This window comes from Rhinatrema bivittatum, chromosome 1 (genome assembly GCF_901001135.1).
Source record: "Rhinatrema bivittatum chromosome 1, aRhiBiv1.1, whole genome shotgun sequence".
Taxonomy (NCBI): domain Eukaryota; kingdom Metazoa; phylum Chordata; class Amphibia; order Gymnophiona; family Rhinatrematidae; genus Rhinatrema; species Rhinatrema bivittatum.
The window spans coordinates 513600720-513619827 of NC_042615.1; the positions used below are offsets into that span (position 1 = coordinate 513600720).

General features: G+C 44.2%; 1 protein-coding gene across 5 annotated transcripts in view; it reads right to left on the minus strand.

Moving 5' to 3' along the window:
• Positions 1-325: 325 nt before the first annotated feature.
• Positions 326-19108, minus strand: part of CDK16 (cyclin dependent kinase 16) — an 81835-nt gene continuing 63052 nt past the window's right edge. For all 5 annotated transcript variants that reach the window (XM_029611985.1, XM_029611964.1, XM_029611974.1 and 2 more), the window contains 7 exons: positions 14388-14508; positions 14156-14253; positions 13733-13838; positions 13504-13546; positions 11384-11474; positions 8017-8094; positions 326-2029 (listed from right to left, as the gene is read on the minus strand). In XM_029611985.1, coding sequence (XP_029467845.1) covers positions 1998-2029; positions 8017-8094; positions 11384-11474; positions 13504-13546; positions 13733-13838; positions 14156-14253; positions 14388-14508 — 569 coding nt within the window. In that variant the 3' untranslated portion in view covers positions 326-1997. The remainder of the gene's footprint in view (positions 2030-8016; positions 8095-11383; positions 11475-13503; positions 13547-13732; positions 13839-14155; positions 14254-14387; positions 14509-19108) is intronic.

Here is a 19108-nt window from a genome sequence, read left to right on the forward strand (position 1 = left end):
AGACCTCTAGCAGAGGTGGCAGGAATCAAAACTGTTGCAGAATTCATTAATGCATGGGGCAGATAGAAAGGGAGGGAGGGAGAAGCCCAGAAATTGGGTGACACCTGTGGCAGCACATCGGGCAGCCAGAAGCAGGCAGACTGGGTCAATCATGATGGGGTCCTTATCTGCTGACATCTTCTCTACTTCTGTGCTAAACCCCTGCTCCTGAGAATTGCCTGATAAGAGGGACTGTGCCAGATCCCTCTTTCTGAGAACCCTTGATAACATGGAATATGCCAGTGTAAAGACCAACGGGAAGCAAAAAAACAGAACAGACTAGACCTAATCTTCATTCATTCTTTAATATTTCTGTGCACTCTATTTCACTGAATTCAACAAACTGTAGAAATCTCAGGCATAGATATTCCAAATTATAAATCCAATGTTTACAGCATTTAATTAAATAGTTTTATGTTAATTATTTGGTTTCAGGATAGCACTAAGGGAAAAGGGGGGGGGGGGAGGGGAGGTTAACCGTTCATCTTCTGAAAGTGCATTCAATCCACCACAATTCAGTGAGAGAATTCACTGCTGGCGGCAGGTGGGGAGAAGGGACCATAGGTTTTCCAGCTAGGACTGTTTGAAAGTGCCAGTGGTGCAACCAGCGTAGGCAAGCAAGGAGACTGCATTCCGTACATACAGTCCCCAGGGTCGCTTGAGCTCTGCCAAAATGTTTCAAGGAGGCCTAGTCACAATTTTCAGGATGTTTGCTGGAAATTTGCATGAGATCTGTAGGCTTTGCTGAGCTGTATACAGGAGAGTTTGCTGGAAATTTGCTGGACAGTTTCAGAAGACTGGCGAGAGGCCATATGCTGGCTGCTGCTGGGGAGCTGTGCAAGTTACTACTGCTTTCTGTAAGTATGACACATGTGGAGAGTGGAAAACTGATAGTAGCCCAACTGTTAGTATGCCTTTCTCGCCCTGCGGAGACTGGCGCGAGTCATTCACTGTGCAACAGGGGCCATGTAGCAGTTGTGCAGACAACTTTAAGATGCTGGGTAGAGGGTAATTGCATGACCTGTGTGGTGGGAGCAAGAGATGTGTCTCAGGGCACTGGATGATGCTTCTCAGAAGTCTGGATCAGGGGGTTCTTGCTTCTGCTCAAGAGTCACAAAGACGTCTGGTCTCCAGAGTAACCAAAATACACAAACTAACTTGGTACTTGGGACTCAAGCATGTTCAAATGTATCTAAACCAATGTTCATTGTGGACAGTCTGAAAGCCAGGACTGTGCACAGTGCTTAAGGAGTGGAGGTAAGAACTGCTGATCCAGTCTGAGCTGCAGTATGCCTGGAAGAGGCTGAACTGGTCCTACCTTTAAACTTCCTCCATATGCTCTCTATGGACCTGCTGACCTTGCTTTCCTTAGGCTTCAGAGCTACACATCCCAGCACACAATAGGGTGGCAAACCCCAGGCCTGGAGCACCTGAGTTGGTTCTGCTCTGCGCTTGCTGCCCCTTCATGTCTGTTCAATTTTTTGCCTGCTCCTTTTTCCCGGGTTCAACCTGGGATTTCTTTTTCAGAGTTTCATAACATCCAAAGGCAGAAAAACGATCATGCTGAAAGTTCCTGCACCAATAGACAGGCGTCTCATCCATGGCAATAACGATTTCCCAAAGTCAGAGATGTATCCTATGCCCCTTCTGGGCACTTTATCTGAGAGGTCATGCATGTCAGATGAGCAGGATGATGGTAGGTTCTCTTTTTTGCCAACTCATGTAGGATACCTCTCTACAACATGGTGCAATGCTGACGTGTCTTTGGAGAGTTCGTCGGGGGCTGCTGTATCCCCCATCATGCTCCTTTATTCACCGACTGTGCATTTTATTAATAGCACTGTTAAGCCATGCTGAGGCCCCGGTGGTGTTCTCGCCCTCATGCTGAGGTCAGGCCCACTTTACAGGTCTCTGGGCCTCGCTCCTCTCTAGCAGAGGCCCCAGCTGATCACCAACCGCTATAAACCTAACTTTCCATTCTGTGCAGTCACTGTGGGGAGAAAGAGAGAGAATCAGATACCTTAGACTGCTTTCTCTAGAAAAACTACTAATATTAAAGTAATAATAGAATGAATAACCAATAGTGTGTGATATATTGCAATAATGCTACAATAATAAAATGATAAAACAATAGCAAAGAATATACAGTGCTGAGAAAAGGTTTGTAAACCTCAAGTATAATAGAGAATTACAAGTTTTTACCATGATGCCCATGTTTCATTGAAATCAGTCTTATGCAGTAAAAAGGGGGATAAATTAAACAATGTCATGTTTTTTGGAGACACAATAATGTACAAAGTAGAAACAATAAGCCTATTTCAGAGGCAGTGTGTGTGTGCCATAGTAAGTGAACCTCTAGTTTCCTTAGCATAATTAAATGGCTAATTCAAATCAGGTTCTTAAATAATTGGGTGCCAAGTAAACGACCCTGCAGACTAAATCTGCATGACTGAGTTTGAGCATCCTGTCCTATATAAAGGTCCATACTATAATCAAAAGAAATTCCAGGGGACCTATGCAAGAATAGTTGCTGCTTATCTGTCTGGACAGGGTTCTAAAACCAGTTCTAAAAATTTGGGGCTTCATCCATCCACTGTCAGTTGATGACTACAGTGACTCTATCCAGGAGCAGTTTTCCTGCCAACATCACCCCAACAGCAAACTGGAAAATCATCTACCAAGTCATAAAGAACCATAGACTAACATCTAAAGATCTACAAACCTCTCATGCTGTGGCTGATGTGAGGGTTTGTGCATCTGCCATCAGGAAAAAACTGAATGGGAATGGTATTCATGGGAGTAAAACTAGAAAGAAACCATTGCTCTCTAAAAAAGAACATTACTGGCTGCGTTGGGTTCACCAAAGAGCATCTGGTTGACTCATATGACTTCTAGAATAATGAACTTTTCGGTCACAACAACAAGTGTTCTGTTTGGCAAAATCTACACTGCTTCCCAAAATAAGAATCTCATCTCAATTATCAAGCCCAGTACCTTAGTGTAATCTGCTTTGGAGTGCCAAAAAGCAGAATATAAATAATTACATATAAAATAATGGTGTAGGGCTGCTTTGCTGCATCAGGATCTGGAAAATTCCAAAAGTGGGTCATGAAGCAAGATAATCCTAAAGAGTAAAGTAAATCTACTGCAGAATGGCTGAATAAGAGATTTTGTGTTTGTTTGGTCAAGTCAAATGTTAAAATGTTGTGACAAGACCTGAAGCACGCTGTCTATTTTATTATTTCATTTCATTTATTAAAATTTATTGATCGCCTAACACAGAATAGGCCTAGGCGATGAACAAAAATACATACATAATAAAAACAATAATAAACACAAACTTCAGTCAAAAATTTTTAGTTTCACAGAAACTGAGGGAAAAATACTACCAAATACTGGTATCTATGTCCCTAGATCAAGTTATTTATTATTCGTCAGTTGACATTAACGAGAGCTCATAGCAATTACTCTACTCACATTATTCTCATTTTTCTAATAACCATATTCTCACATTCTTTTCACTGAAAACTGAATTACACATACTTCAGGCTGTTACATGTTATAGGCACGGCGGAGTAAAAAATCTTTAAATTCTAATTTAAATCTTTTAACATCATCCAAAGATCTCAATTCCACAGGAATGAGATTCCACTGAGTAGGAGCTGCTATGGAAAAAGAGGTCTCCCTCGTACTAAACAACTTAGCATGTCGAACTGAAGGAATCTCTAAAAGATTCAATTGAGAAGATCTCAAACATCTTACAGGTTTATAAATCCGTAATAATGCATTAAGCCAATATGAAGAATCTGAAGCAAGAAGCTTATAGATTATCATGCCAATTTTAAACACAATACACTCGGTAACTGGCAGCCAATTAAGCCTACATAAAGTAGGAGAAATCCGCTCGAAATGCTTAGAATGAGAAACTAACCTAGCGGCTGAATTCAATAAAAGCTGAATTGAATAAATCAAACCTTTAGGTAAACCAATATAAAGATTATTACAATAGTCAATATGCGGAAATATGATCGCCCGTACCACTGTCAAGAAATCACTGTCATAAAGCAAGTGTCATAAACTTGCTAACAACCGGAGTTTAAAGAAACCAATTTTAATGAGAGACCTAATCTGAGGTTTGAATGAAAAGGTAGAATCAAGCAACACACCAAGGCTCCTTATAGGTTTAACCAGAGAGAATGAAATTTTATCTATGGACACTGTATCGTGAGACGGTATCGAATGTGGTCGATGAATAAGAAGAATAGCGGTCTTACTTATCCTCAAACGTCATAGAGTTGAAACAGTTCTGTATGGAAGAATGGGCCAAAATTCCTCAATGGTGATGTGAGAGACTGATCAACAGTTACAAGAAGGTTGGGGTGTCTTTGTGCATGGTGCCTTCCCTTTTACCGAAGGTGGTATCTGCCTTTCACCTCAGTCAGATGGGGGAACTTTTCCTAGTTTTGGAATTTGGATTCTTCGGTTCTGCATACAAGGGAATTTCATTTGTTGAATGTCTGTAGGTTCTGTTGCACTATTTGAAGATCACCAATAGTTTTTGGAGGTCCAATCACTTTTTTGTTCTGTTTGGGGACCGAATAAAGGGAGTAAAGCTTCTAAAGCTACCATTGCACAATGGCTAAAGGAGGCCATGGTACCGGCTTATATTTGCAAAGGGTGTCTGGTGTCCCTATGAGGAAAGACTAAAGAGGTTAGGGCTATTCAGTTTGTAGAAGAACAGGTTGAGGGGAGATATGATAAAGGGCTATTTGTTAGGGCTGTTCAGCTTGTAGAAGAACTGGTTGAGGGGGGATATGATAGAGGGCTACAAAATCATGAAAGGATTAGAATGAGTAAATGTGAAATGGTTATTTACTCTTTTGGATAATACAAGGACTAGGGAGCACTTCATGAAGTTAGCAAGTAGCACATTTATAACAAATCAGAGAAAATTGTTTTTCACTCAATGTACAATTAAGCTCTGGAATTCGTTGCTGGAGGATGTGGTTAAGGCAATTGGTTTAAAAAAGGTCTAAATAAGTTCCTGGAGTAGAAGTCCATAAACTGCTATTACTCAATAGGGAATAGACAGTGGGATCTATTTAATGTTTGGGTACTTGCCAGGAACACGTGACTTGGATTGTTAGAGATGGGATACTGGGCTTGATGGATCCTGGGTCTGACCCAGTATGGCAAATCTTATGTTCTGATGGCTTGAGGCCCATTCTACTAGGGTGCAGGCAGTGTCCTGGACCGAGTATCAGTTGGTGTCCCCACAGGAGCCTTATCTGGCAACAACCTAGTCTGCGCTACACACTTTCAAAAGGCATTACTGACTGGATATTCAGGTGCCGAAAATGGCTGGTTTTGGAGAGAGTATGCTACGAGCGGGTCTTCAGATTCCCGCCCAGTTTAGGGGAGCTTGGATACATCCCATGCGTCTGGACTGATGTAGGGTGTGAACAAGAGAGAAAAATTGGTTCTCATCTAATATTTTTGTTCCTGGAATATAACAAGAACAGTCCAGAGCCCTGCCCTCTCTGCAAAAACTGCTCTGCTTTCTGTATGTAGATAGTAAGGAAACTGTTTCGGGATGGGAGTTTTCAATCTCCACTATAGACGTAAGAGCTCCAGTTTGGGGAGCTCAACCTTTTCCCTTCTCGAAATGGGGGATGAAGTTGTTTATGGTTAATTCTCATCTTGGCTTGGGTACAGTTCATACTGTGGGACTATAGGTGGCATGCTATCTTAAGTAGCACAGTGTTGGTAATTTCTTCTCTGCCTCCATCTATTGGTAGGGAATGAAAACCCCATGCGTCTGGATTGATCTGTATTCCAGGAATGAAAATTAGCAGGTAAGAAACGATTTTATATGAACAAGTGCAAGGTAATGCACATAGAGAAAAATAATCCCAACTCCAAGTACATGCTGCTGGGTTCTGTGTTAGACATCACCACCAGGAAAAGGACCTTGAAGTCCTTGTGGACAAATTCTTTGGCTCAGTGTGCAGCGGCGGTCAAAAGGCAAACAGAATGCTAGGAATTATTTGGAAAGGAATAGAGAACAAAAGCTAAGAATATCATTATGCCTTTGTATAGCTTCATAGTGCCATCACATCTTGAGTATTGTGTGCAGTTCTGCTCGCCCCATCTCAAAAAAGACATAGTGAACATAGAAAAGATACAGAGAAGGGCAACAAACATGATAAAGGGGATGAAAAAGCTCCCTTATGGAGAAAAGCTAAACAGATTAGGGCTCTTTAGCTTGGAAAAGAGACAACTGAGAAGGGATCTGATTGAAATATATAAAATCATGAGTGGGGTGGAAAAGGTAAATAGGGAACGGTTATTTACCCTTTCAAACAACACTGGGACTAGGGGACATGCCATGAAACTAGCAACCCAGATTTAAAAACAAATTGTAGGACAGTGTTTCCCAGCCCTCTCCTGGAGGCACACTTAACCATTCAGGTTTTCAGAATATCCATAATGAGATACGGTATGCAAATCTATCTCATGCATATTCATTGTGGAAATCCTGAAAAAACAACTGGCTAGGTATCCCTCCAGGAGAGGGTTGGGAAACACTATGGTAGGAAGTAGTTTTTCACTCAGCGCACAATCAAGCTATGGAATTTGTTGCTGAAGAGCATGGTCAAGGCAAGTAACATAATGGTGCTCAAAAAAGGACTGGACAAGTTCCTGAAGGAAAAGTCCATAAACAGCACGTATCCTTGGGTAGATTTGGAAAGCCAGCACTTATCCCTGGGAATGAAATGCAAGAAATAAATCAACTATTGGGGATCTGCCGGGTACTTGTGATCCGGACCGGCCCCTGACACAGACAAAATGCTGGGCTCAGTGGACCTTGGTCTGACCCAACATGGCACTTCTTATGTTCTTAACACAGACCATTCTAGGTGGTTAAATTAACTTTTTCTTGGCACTGTAAATAAGATCAATAAAATAGTGAAGAAAAGAATAAATCAATACTGCATTACAATTTTTCTTATTTTATCAATAGCAATAAGAAAATAAAATTAAATGTTTTAAATAATAAAAGTAATTAATCTACATGAGAAAGAAAAAAAGGAGAAGAAAGGATCTTCTGCAGACAATTAAGTCTGTACATCTGGTAGCTGGGAGATATCCTTAGCTGGAGCATTATAGTTCGGTGTTTCCCACCCCTCTCCTGCAGGTACACCTAAGCCAGTCAGTTTTTCAGGATTTCCATAATGAATATGCATGAGATAGATTTGTACACCCTGGACCTCCAGAGTATTCAAATCTCATGCATATTCATTATGGATATCCTGAAAACTCGATTAGCTAGGTGTATCTACAGGAGAGGAGTGGGAAATGCTGGTAAAGGCAGAGGGCAACTGGGCAGACTGGGTGGGACAAATGGTCCTTATCTGGTGCCATCTATTATATAAAACTAGTAGTAAAAGCCCATCCAAGGATAGGGAAACACTGTGAAGTGTAGGAAGTGCGTAACTGAGATATGTGGTAGTAGAGAGAGCAGTTGAGCTCAGGTACACTGTGTGGTAGTAGAGAGGGAATTGAACAATTTAGAGCGAGGGGGGCAGAGCCGGAGAGTACAGCCAGAGAGAGGGACAGAGCTCAATTTCCATACAGAGAGGGGTTGGAACTGAAGAGTGGCACAGAGCTGGAGAGTATAGGGAAGGAGAGGGATGGAGCTCAATTTGTATACTAGAGATGCAGGCGTGGGACAACTTTTCTCTTTATTAGCATAGTATTACTTTACTTATCTAACAGAAGCATAACAAAGTATTAATTAGGAATAAGAAGAGATGGGCAGCCTCTGGCATGGTGTCGAGGGATGGATGATGCCAAGGCCCTGTGAGGAAAATAACTGTATGCGAGAAAGTCATGAAGCTGTGTGGGGTCTGCGTAGCCTCAGGATGGGAGAAGGGAAGCTGGGAAGGGATGGAGGGAGGTATCAGAGCAACACACCTGAGCCTTGTAACACAGAAGGTTTCTGCCCCATCTCCTTCTGCAACTGAATCTCCTTTAGTGCAAAAATTGAAGTTGCTGAAAGATAAAAAGGAAATATTACACACTGTTTAGGGTTTTGCTATTTGAATAGGTCTATATGCCCTTTCTGGATTAAATTATTTCAGTAGTGACACCCTATGTCCAGTATAATTCTGGAGACTGCACTTTCAAAAGGAGTCGGTTCAGAGGGTGGCTACTAAAATGGTCAGTGGTCTTCGTTCTAAAGCATATGGGGATAGACTTAAAGATCTAAACATGTACACCCTGGAGGAAAGGCGATATGATAGAGACATTCAAGTATCTCAAAGGTTTCCATGCACAGGAGGTGAGCCTTTTCCAATGGAAAGGAAGCTCTAGAACGAGGGCTCATGAGATTAGGTTGAAAGGGGGTAGACTCAGGAGTAATCTTAAGAAATATTTCTTTACAGAGAGGTGGTGGATATGTGGAACAGCCTCCCAATGGACATGGTGGAGACAAAAACAATATTTGAATTCAAGAAAACATGGATAATTACAAGGGATCTCTTAGGAAGTGATGAGAATTATAATGCTAAATTAATTGGGTAGATGGGCAGACTGGATGGGCCATATGGTCTTTTTCAGCTGTCATGTTTCTCTGTTTCTAGTATACATGTTGCAAATGTAAATTCTCTAGATTTCAGTGGTACAAATCTGTCACCCTGTGGTGAAGGAATACATTGCAGCTCTGTTCTTTTTAGATTTCACTGGAACAATAATGACACCTTTTGATCAGCTTGTGTGCTACGGGTCTTTGCTTTTGGATTACTGTGGTACAATATTGACACTCTAGGTTCACTATATTCATTTAGGTGTACATTCCCTCTGGATTACACTGGCACAGTGGTGACACCTTTTGGATAAAATGTGTAAGTGGGACCATAATCTTTATGGATTTCTCTTATACAATAGTGACACCCTGTGGTTACTGTGTAGAATGCAGATGTACTAGCTGTGTTAGGCAATCCTTTAACTGGAAGTTGATCTCCATCACGGTTTATGGATGGATGTTGAGGTGGCTTTAGGAACTTCAATGACAGGTCTGTCCACAGAAATTACAGGTTGTTCCATGGGGAATAGCCCCAACACCTGGATTTCTTTCCTTTTCCTTCTTCTGCTGTCTATTCACGTTCAAACACAAAATGCTTCATCTTGAAGCAGGCTGCTCCAGGCTGAGGTTGCCGTATCACTGGTCTCAAGTCAGTGGCCTGCTTCTTTCATTGCAGTGTGCCTTGAAAGTGTCTTGCTGGCATTTCTTCTGGCAGCTGCAAGATCTCTGGCTGTAAGTGAGTTTGGAGTAGGGAGTCAGCAGTTAGGCATTTTCACCTGATGTCCATCCCAGCAGAGTCGGTGTTTGGGGATCACTGACTCAATGGAGGGAAGGCTTGCTTTGGCAAGTACACTGGTGTTGCTGCGACGATCTTCACGTTTAATGCAGAGGATCTTTCAGAGCATGGACGGTGACTCTTTTTTTCCAGGAATTCAAGATGATGTCGATAGGCCAATCACCTATTGCAGGTGTATATATATTCTTTGTGGCTTATAGAAATGCAGTCATGACATCCTGTGGTTATCACAGGTGCTGACAGTGTATGGAGGATTGCACAGGAGCAAACTGGGCAGAGCCGGTGGCTCAGATGGCAAGTGCTGGTGGAGGCAGCGTTCACAGCATCTTAGTGGGGAAGGAGCCATGGTCATTGCTTAAGGGTGACAACTCGTGACTTGATTCAGGGCCCAATATTGCTGGGACCTGGAAGGAGTCCTGCTGCATGGCTCTCAGCCCTAGGACCATTGCTGCCATGGCTGAACTAAATATAAATTGGGAGAGGATATAAAACGGGGGAGGGGAGGGGAGAAATCCCTCAGTTGTTGCAAATGAAGGCTCATGGGTGCCAGATCCTAGCCCCAGTTCTTTCTCAGCTGGAAGTACAAAAGAGCAGGAGGAATCCTCTGCGTTGAAAAAAAAGAAAAGCATAGAAACAGATGCAGATGAGGACTACAAGGCCCAGCTCGTCTGCCCATTGTTGATGCACTACCCCAGCCCTTACCTCACCTCCTTGTATCTAAGGATCCTCTGTTTGTCCCAGACTTTCCTGAATTCTGTTACTCTTTCAGATAATAGAAGGACTAGGGGGCACTCCATGAAGTTAGCAAGTAGCACATTTAAAACTAATCGGAATTTGTTGCCAGGGGATGTGGTTAGTGCAGTTAGTGTAGCTGGGTTCAAAAAAGGATTGGATAAGGTCTTGGAGGAGAAGTCCATTAATTGCTATTAATCAAGTTTACTTAGGGAATAGCCACTGCTATTACTAGCAACAGTAACATGGAATAGACGTAGTTTTTGGGTAATTGCCAGGTTCTTGTGGCCTGGATTGGCCACTGTTGGAAACAGGATGCTGGGCTTGATGGACCCTTGGTCTGACCCAGTATGGCATGTTCTTATGTTCTTACTTCCCCTGGGAGGCCGTTCCATGTACTCCCTGTCCTTTTTGTAAAGAAATGTTTCCTATTGTTACTCCTCTGTCTACCCTTTTAGGCTTCAGGCCATTACTTCTTGTTCTAGAGCGTCCTGTCCTCCGAAAAAAAAGGTTTACTTCTTGTGCATTATGTGTCTATCTCTATTATATACCTCCTTTCCTCCTGGGTGTATATATATTTAGGTCTTTCAGTCTGATTTCATAGGACTTTTGGTGTCTTTCTCGTGGCTGCCTCTGCTCTGTGTCTGTCCTTTTGGAAATACAAAATGGATACAATATTCTAGGAGAGGTTTCACCAATGACATGGTAAGAGGCAATACTACCTCCCCTTTTGTTTTGGCTGGTAATACCTCTTCCTGAGCACTCTAGTTTTGCTCCAACTCTCAGTACTATCTAGTCGCACTATTTTGCAACCCTCAGTTCATCAGACTGCTTGCTATGCCTACGCTGATCTCAGGGTATTTATTTATTTATTTGGCACTTTTATATACCGATGTTCCTGTAACAAGTTACAAATCACCCCGGTTTACATTATAACAATAACCATTGCAAAAGGATGCATTACATTAAACAAAGGAAGACAAAACTTGGATCCAACGAAATGGTATTAACAAAGAGATAACTGGGATTGGGTATTGAGGAAGAAAACTTGATTAGATCACCTGTACTCAGAGCGACTCAAAATTATCAAAATTGCTCCACAAAGAATATACTCCTGCAATATGCACACCGACCACAGGAGGCCCCTAATATTTCTCAGTATAATACAGACAGAATTACACCTGCAGCACACACATTGAACATCCCACTAGTGCGTTTCTGGTGCTTACTGTCCGGGAGCTTAAGAACCCGTTCTCCCAGGGAGTGGAAGTAGGGATGCCGCATGGCTGCCTCCGCTGAGATCCTCTTTTTCCCTTCGAACTGCAGCAGATAAAAAAAAAACCAGAAAATCTCATGAGTGTCTCTTTGGACTTTGAGCCCTGTCAAAGGTGGTAAGTCAGACAACAGAGTGGAAAAGTGGCCCAGTGGTTAGAACAGCAGGCCAAGGATCAGGGCAGTCACTGTTCAAATCCCACTGATGCTCCTTGTGACCTTGGACAAGTCACTTCACCTTCCATTGCCCTGGGTACAAACTTAGCGCTTCATTTACTAAGCACTTTTCCCCCAGACTGTAAGCCCTCTGGGGCAGGGAAATATCTTCTGCGCTGAGTGGAATTCGCCTTGAGCTTAGGTTTGGAAAAGTGAGCAATCAAATCTAAAATCTGAATAGAAACATTTGTGTGGAAGGCCAGAGGGTAGGGCACATCATTAAATTTCCTCTCAAATGCATAAATAATTTGTTAAAATTCAGAAAGCAGAACTTTCACAATTTTAATTTCTTTTTCTTTAGTTTGATTTAAAGGTTTTTGGAGAGGCTAGAGCAGTGGTCCTCAAGGGCCACCAACAGGTCAGGTTTACAGGCTGTCCCTAATGAATATGCCTGAGAGAGATTTGCATAATATGGAGGCAGTATGTTGTGGTGGAATCAAAGCTCTTTCTGCATGGCATGGATAGGCAACTGGTGACATAAAGAGCGTTCTAAAGGCAGGAGCAGAAGAGAGATAAGGAATAGGGCTTTAAAGAAGAGGCTCTTGGGGGCTGTAGTCTATAGTAGATTTAGGATTCTACCCAGCTGGGAACAGACCAGGGATTAGGTGCAGTTAGCCCACCAGGGAAGCAGAAGCTGCTGCAGGGAGGATAATGAAAGATTTTTCCTTTCTGATGTCACTATAGCCAAGAGATTGTTGGGTAATGCGGTTCAAAGTGGTTAAAGAGACAGGGGTGGCCAATTAGGTCACAGTTTAGATAGAAAGAAAAGTCCCTTGGAAAAGCTGGAAAGGGGCAATGGATGAATAGAGGGCCAAGGAGCTGTCAGGTGAAGCCTATAAGGAGCAACAGTTTCCTAGGAAGGTAGACCAGCCAGAGGACCAAAGGCTGGTCAATGACAGATTTTGGCAGATGCCACCCCTAGGTACTGTGCCTGCCTGCGCTGTGCTGCCCCCCCCCCCCCCCACCCTAGAAAACCTCTGAGCCCTTCACTGCCACCCTGTCTCCCCCTGACCTCCAGTGATGCAATCCCACAATGGCTTTGTCCCCATGCTTACTGCATGGTAGGGATGGCATCGCTGGAACAAAGAGATCTGGAAAGAAGGGGCAGTGGCGAAAACAACGTGAAGGACTTTTTCAGAGGTCCAGTGCTTGATTGCTGGCCTGCGGGGTGGTGGGGAGGCTGGGAATTTGCCCTAACATTTTGCCTTTCTAGACACAGGTCTAGGAAAGTGAGCATACATTTAGGCCTGGGGTTGGTAAGAGGGACACCATGGGAAGCCTAGAGCTAACACCCCTGGTGGGCCTGTGCCTTGAGGTCTGGCTCTGAGAGTGGCAGGTTATAGACTGTTGCATAGAACTTTATATCTGTTGTATATATATATATGTGTGTCTGTGTGTGTGTGTGTGTGTGTGTGATATATATATATATATAAATACACACATGTATATGCTATGTTATTGTCTAAAGCAGTGGTCCCCAACCCTGTCCTGGGGGCCCACCAGCCAGTCGGGTTTTCAGGATATCCACAATGAATATGCATGAGAGAAAATGTGCATGTTATGGAGGGAGTGCGTGCACATTTTCTCTCATGCATATTCACTGTGGATATCCTGAAAACCCGACTGCCTGGTGGGCCCCCAGGACAGGGTTGGGGGACCGCTGGTCTAAAGGAAGGAACAGAAGACACTTTCTGCGAGTTTGCCTGCTTGCTTGGTTGTTTTAGACTATCTGACAGTGGTCTAGGACAGAGTGCGAGCAGCATCATATCACACCAGGACACTGAGAAGAATGCTGCACAATGCAGACAAATACTGCCCTCCAGTATACGAAAATAATCTTGGGAGCAAAGTTCCTTCTCACCTGCAGCAGCTGAGATAAGAGATCTGATCCCTCGTGATCCAGCCTATAAATCAATAAAATATAAAGATTAGATGAAATCAAGGGGATGCAAAGATGTATCTCATTAGGAGTCCACTATTGGATTCTTCTCATCACTCTCCGTGCACGGAGGATATACTAAGTGGCCTCAGTCTCCGGCACTGTCACGCCCTCCTCACCTGTCACTGTCCCTGTGCTAGGTTATACGGACCTGGGAGCATGCTTCTGAATGGGATCTGGATAATATTTAGGATATTTGCAGCTTTTAAAATCTTTGTTGGACAAAATTCCAGGCCACGTCTCTTCTGTTGGTGTACCTGTTTGTGAAAAGAGAAGAGGAAAAGTCAATGAAAAATCATTCAGTGCTGTTTTAGAGCAGTACCACAGGTCCTGCTGCTCTCCCCACAAGCAGCTCCTCGCCACCATGTCCTACAATTCCCCCACAGGCAGCACTCTTCCACCCCTTTTCCTCACAACTCTCTGAGAGCTGGTGTTCTTCCGCCATTCCCTATAGCCCTCCCCATGCATAACCAGTACACCTCCTGATGCATTTCCTACATGCCTCCAATGGGAAGAAGCATGGAAGGCAGAGACTGAGCTAAAATCATCCCATGCTGACTTTATGTTTTCTCACCAAGTGTTCGAAATATGAAATGTAGTTGCTCCTCCACAGTTGAGCCTGGAAAGAGGGGTCTTCCTGTTGTCATCTCATAAAATATACAGCCAACACCCCTGCAGGGACAACAATGGACTTAGTGCCTGAGATAACAAAGTGACATCTGCTGAGACTATAACCTCTCCCCGCGGCCAGCAATCATACACCAGTTTCTACTTTGCTTTCTTTTCATGAGAAGGTTTAGGCTCACCACATGTCTATCTGAGTTGAGTACTCGATGGACCCCAGGAGTATGTCTGGAGGACGGTACCAGAGAGTCACCACTTCATTAGAGTAGGTCTTGGTGGGAATTGATTTGGCCCGGGCAAGTCCTGAGAAGATAAGAAAACCGCACGCTGCATTTAAAGACTCTCCATTGCTAGTCACTTCTATTATTTTCACCATGGAAATTATGTGATACATTCAGATCGTCAATCCTATCAACTATCACAGTCATGCTTTTCTTTTATCCTTACCATCACAGAATTCTCACTAGCAACATGGCCAGCTACACAGGGATCAGTGCAGCCAGCACTATCACAGTTATAATTCTCACTCATCACATTCATTGATTCAGTAGGTCTGTCAGGTGCTGGATTGACAGTACGCTCTAACAGGCGTCTGATAACTGTGCACCCGGCAGTGTTAGCGCAGCAGAGAATAGGCATCCAAAATTTATACATCCAAAAATTAGACGCTCAACACAGTGTTCCGATAAGTGCACAAAATGGAGCTCCCACCAGGATGCTCAAGCAGTGCACGTAAGAAAGTTCACACATTATGCATGCACGCATCAGTAAGCGCCCAGGCAGGCGCCCATACACATCCAACTAAGCGCCCAACTAAGTGCACAAACCGGAAGCACTGCTGGACGCACAGCGGGTGCAGAAGCACAAACCAATGACACTGAAAGGGTAGTCTAACGTGCAAGAAAAACTGCACGAAAACGCTGCCACGGCCTACTATATAGTGAACTCAAGCCTGAGAGTGGGGGCCTAGCCAAAAAGGCTGCTCAATCTGCCTTCGTTCCCTAAGCTCCACCGGAGGTGGGAACAAACATCAGATTGGTGCGCCAAGCAAGGAGACTGGAGGGGAGAGGAATCCCTACTTACTCCCCTTCTCTCTTCCTTCTCTTTCTTTTTTTTTTTAATTACCTGAGCTCAGCCCATCCAGCTGAGAATCAGGCTGATCTCTGGCTGCAGGGCAGAGGGCAAGGACCTTCACTGCTGCGCTCGGCTTCCTGCACCCGCTTGGCTTTCAGCTGTTTTTTTTTTTTACAGCTAAGTCCACGCCGGCTGAAAACCAGCTAACGGACCAAGGCACTCATCTGAGGGAGGGATGCAAGGATATCACCTCAGGAATTCTCGACTGAGGGAAAGACCATAAGGTATCATCACAGGAGAGCAGGGCGAATTAATTTTTCTTCTTCTTTTCTCCTTTAAAATTTTTAAACAATCCCCAGTAGGGAGATGCACGTTCACCATCTGCTGGAGACGGAGAATACTGGTGGGCTGTCAGTGCAGGGGTGTATATATATATATATATATATATATATATATATATACTGTAACGTTAGCTTTGCTCCATCTCCATAGGAAAATTGGTTCTTACCCACTAATTTTCATTCCTGTAGTACCACAGATAAGTCCAGATTCCTGGGTTTAGCCTTCCTTCCAGCAGATGGAGACAGAGAAAGTTTCACTGACACTGGCATATAACCTGGTGTGCCACCTGCAGTCACTCAGTATTGACCTGTACCCAAACCAAGATACCACTGAACCACGGCAACTAAACAACCACATCCAACATAACACGCCCCCCAAACGAGTAGCACGATGAAGAGCCACATAATAGGAACGATCCTTTCCAACACAAACAAGAGGAGAAAACCAAATGGATCCTGTACCATACTTCAGTCTATTTACAACAGATTGAGTGGACTCTCCAATCCTTTTCACCCCAACTGGGCAGGACTCTGGACTAATCTGTGGTACTACAGAATGAAAATTAGCAGGTAGGAACCAATTTTCCTTTCCCTGTACGTACTCAGATCAGTTCAGACTCCTGGGATGTACCCAAGCTTCCCTAAACAGGGAGGGATTGCGAGAATCCCGCTTGAAGCACACTTTCCCCAAAGCCCATGGCATCTGGAACTTGGACATCCAAACAATAATCTCTGGCGAAAGTGTGCAATGACTTCCAAGTAGCCGCCCTACAAATCTCTTGTGGCGACACTTGCTGACATTCGGCCCAGGATGCCACTTGCAATCGAGTAGAGTGAGCTCTCAATTCCTCAGGAACAGTTCGACCCTAACATAAGTATGTCGAACTTATCGCTTCCTTCAGCCACCACGCTATGGTGGATTTTGAAGCCTTATGTCCATTTCTCTGCACTGCTCCATAACACAAAAAGATGATCCAATAGCTGAAAACTATTAGTGACCTTCAGGTAACACAGTGAAGCCCGTTTCACATCCAAAAACCTCAACTCTTTCGTGTGAGGCACAGTTGCAGCCAGATTCAGAAAAGCTAGTGGTTCCACTGCCTGATTCAAATGAAATGACGATACTACCTTCGGAAGAAAGGAAGGACCCATATGCAAAGAGACTCCATCTTCCGTAATCCGAAGAAAAGGATCCTGCATGATAGAGCCTGCAGCTCCAAAATTCTCCTGACGGAACAAATTGCCACTAAGAAAACAACCTTTAAGTTAAGATCCTTCATAGTTGCTCTTCAGATCAGTTCAAACGAAGCCACACACAAGCCCCTGAGAACCAAGTTAAGACTCGGGGGGGGGGGGGGCACAATTTCTGCACCGGAGGCTGTAAATTCTTCGCCCCCCCCCCCGGAGAAAACGCAGCACATCTGGATGTGCAGCCAAGACTGTTGCTTGGACCTTGTTTCTAAGTCAGCCCAATGTCGCCACCTGGACTCTGAGGGAGTTCAAGGCCAAACCTTTCACCAATCCCTGTTGCAAGGACAAAATGTACGTGATCGATGCTCGAGTAGGATCAACCCCTTGCTCTACGCACAGCCTCAAAGACTCTCCACACCCTAATGTAAGCTTTTGGCAGCCGTAACAATTCCAGCAATGGATATAACTTGTCCATAGCTCTGCTAACCTTCTGACCAGTGTCCGGAGTCTCCCACTCTCGTAATACAAGCTTCTTTACCGACTTTTATGGAAAGGAAGGCCCTCGCCAGACCTCTTAAGCCCTTCATGATTGGATCCTTTCCTCATGATTAGAATCTTCTCGCGGTTCCTTGATACCCAGCCTTCTGACATATGGAATCAAGTTCCTCTCTGTGGAAAAGACGAACCACCTTAGGATTATCCCCATCCACAGCCGGGGCCTGTCCCCACCCCTCATCTGAGTCTTGACGGTCCTGAGAAGAATCCAGTACAGGGGGTTCCTCCGCCAGAAGCTCTCCAACCTCCAAATCTCCCGAGGGCTTGTTTGCGTCTTCCAAATGTTTAGACTGATGAGAACTTGCTGAACGCTGGTTGCCCCATTAGCCTGCGCCTTTTTGGGCCGCTTAGAAGGATGTGGATCCTGCGTTCCCTCGTGCCCGGAAAGGCTTGCCTTCCAGGCAAGATATGCCTTGTGGAGTAAAAGCACAAAGTCCAGAGAAAAACATACTGGATCCTCAGGATCCTCCTCGTCGTCTCCATATAGAGGTTCCCAAGCCTCTCTGGGCCTCCGTGGGTCTCCTACCAGCTGGGGAAAGTGGTGAAGGGCTTCCTCTCTCCTGTAGCCTCAGTTGCTGCTACCAACGAAGCCAAAATGGCCTCGGTTCCCGTGTGCACTGGGAAGGAGCCGGCTCCTGCCGGTGACTCGATGCTTCCCAGATGCTCTCAATGGCATTCCTGAGCTGCCCTCTCACCTAGAGAGGCAGCGGGAACAAAGACCGGACTGAGAGAGCCGTGTGCACACCTCCACGCATGCTCAACAGTGGCTGCCATGCGGCCTGGCTCCCATCATGCACCTGCACTGCCGCTGAGAGGATGCCAAGAAAATCAAGATCCCAACCACGTGAACCAAGCAGCACGAAGAAGAATCAAAAACAAAAATAAAGTTGTTACTCTTTTTTTTTAAACTCAAAACTTTAAATTACAACAAAACAGCCCACTTTCCTGAAGTTGTGACAGCAGGCTCCGGACATCCTCCTGGGGGGGGAGGGAGCTGGCACCACCAGTTGTGCACCCCCTATGGCGAAAAGAATTGAGCCAAAAAGAGTTCCCAACCCCCTGCTCGTGCACCTCACGACCAGAAGCCTTTTTGGAGAAACAAGAGCCTCCTGTAGGGTGATGGATCCTTAAAGGGAAGGAAAACCGCTAATAGTCAAAATTCTTAAGAAAGATGGTGGTTTATTGAAAACATGGGAAGACCTCAGCATTGATCATTGTTTAAAACATGTATGGATGTTCATTGAAAAAATTTATTTATTTAACACTTTTTTATACCGACCTTCATAGTGATAACCATATCGGATCGGTTTACATAGAACAAGGATAACTGAAGCAATAAATAAAGTGATTAACAATAGAGGAGAATAAGGTAAAGTTACATTTAACAAGGTGTAGAAACTTGGAAGCTAAGAATAGCTGGAAAAAATAAAGGCAGGAAGTATTGCAACATAATACAAAAGGATGTGGGTTAAAGCTTAAGGTGCTTTAACCTGGAAGTGCCTGAGTCCATCTTTCGAGAGGATAGCAAACCATTCATCTGGGAGGGGATAAATTCGTCCAGGAGAGAATAATGGTGACTAGAGATTGTCTGGAGGGTCAGCAAAGGCTTGATGAAATAGCCACGTTTTGAGTTTTTTTCTGAACGTTAAGAGGCAGGGTTCTAATCTGAGGCCTGAGGGAATGTTATTCCAGATAGAAGGTCCTGCTATTGAAAACGCTCGGACTTTGGTCGAGGAAAGGCG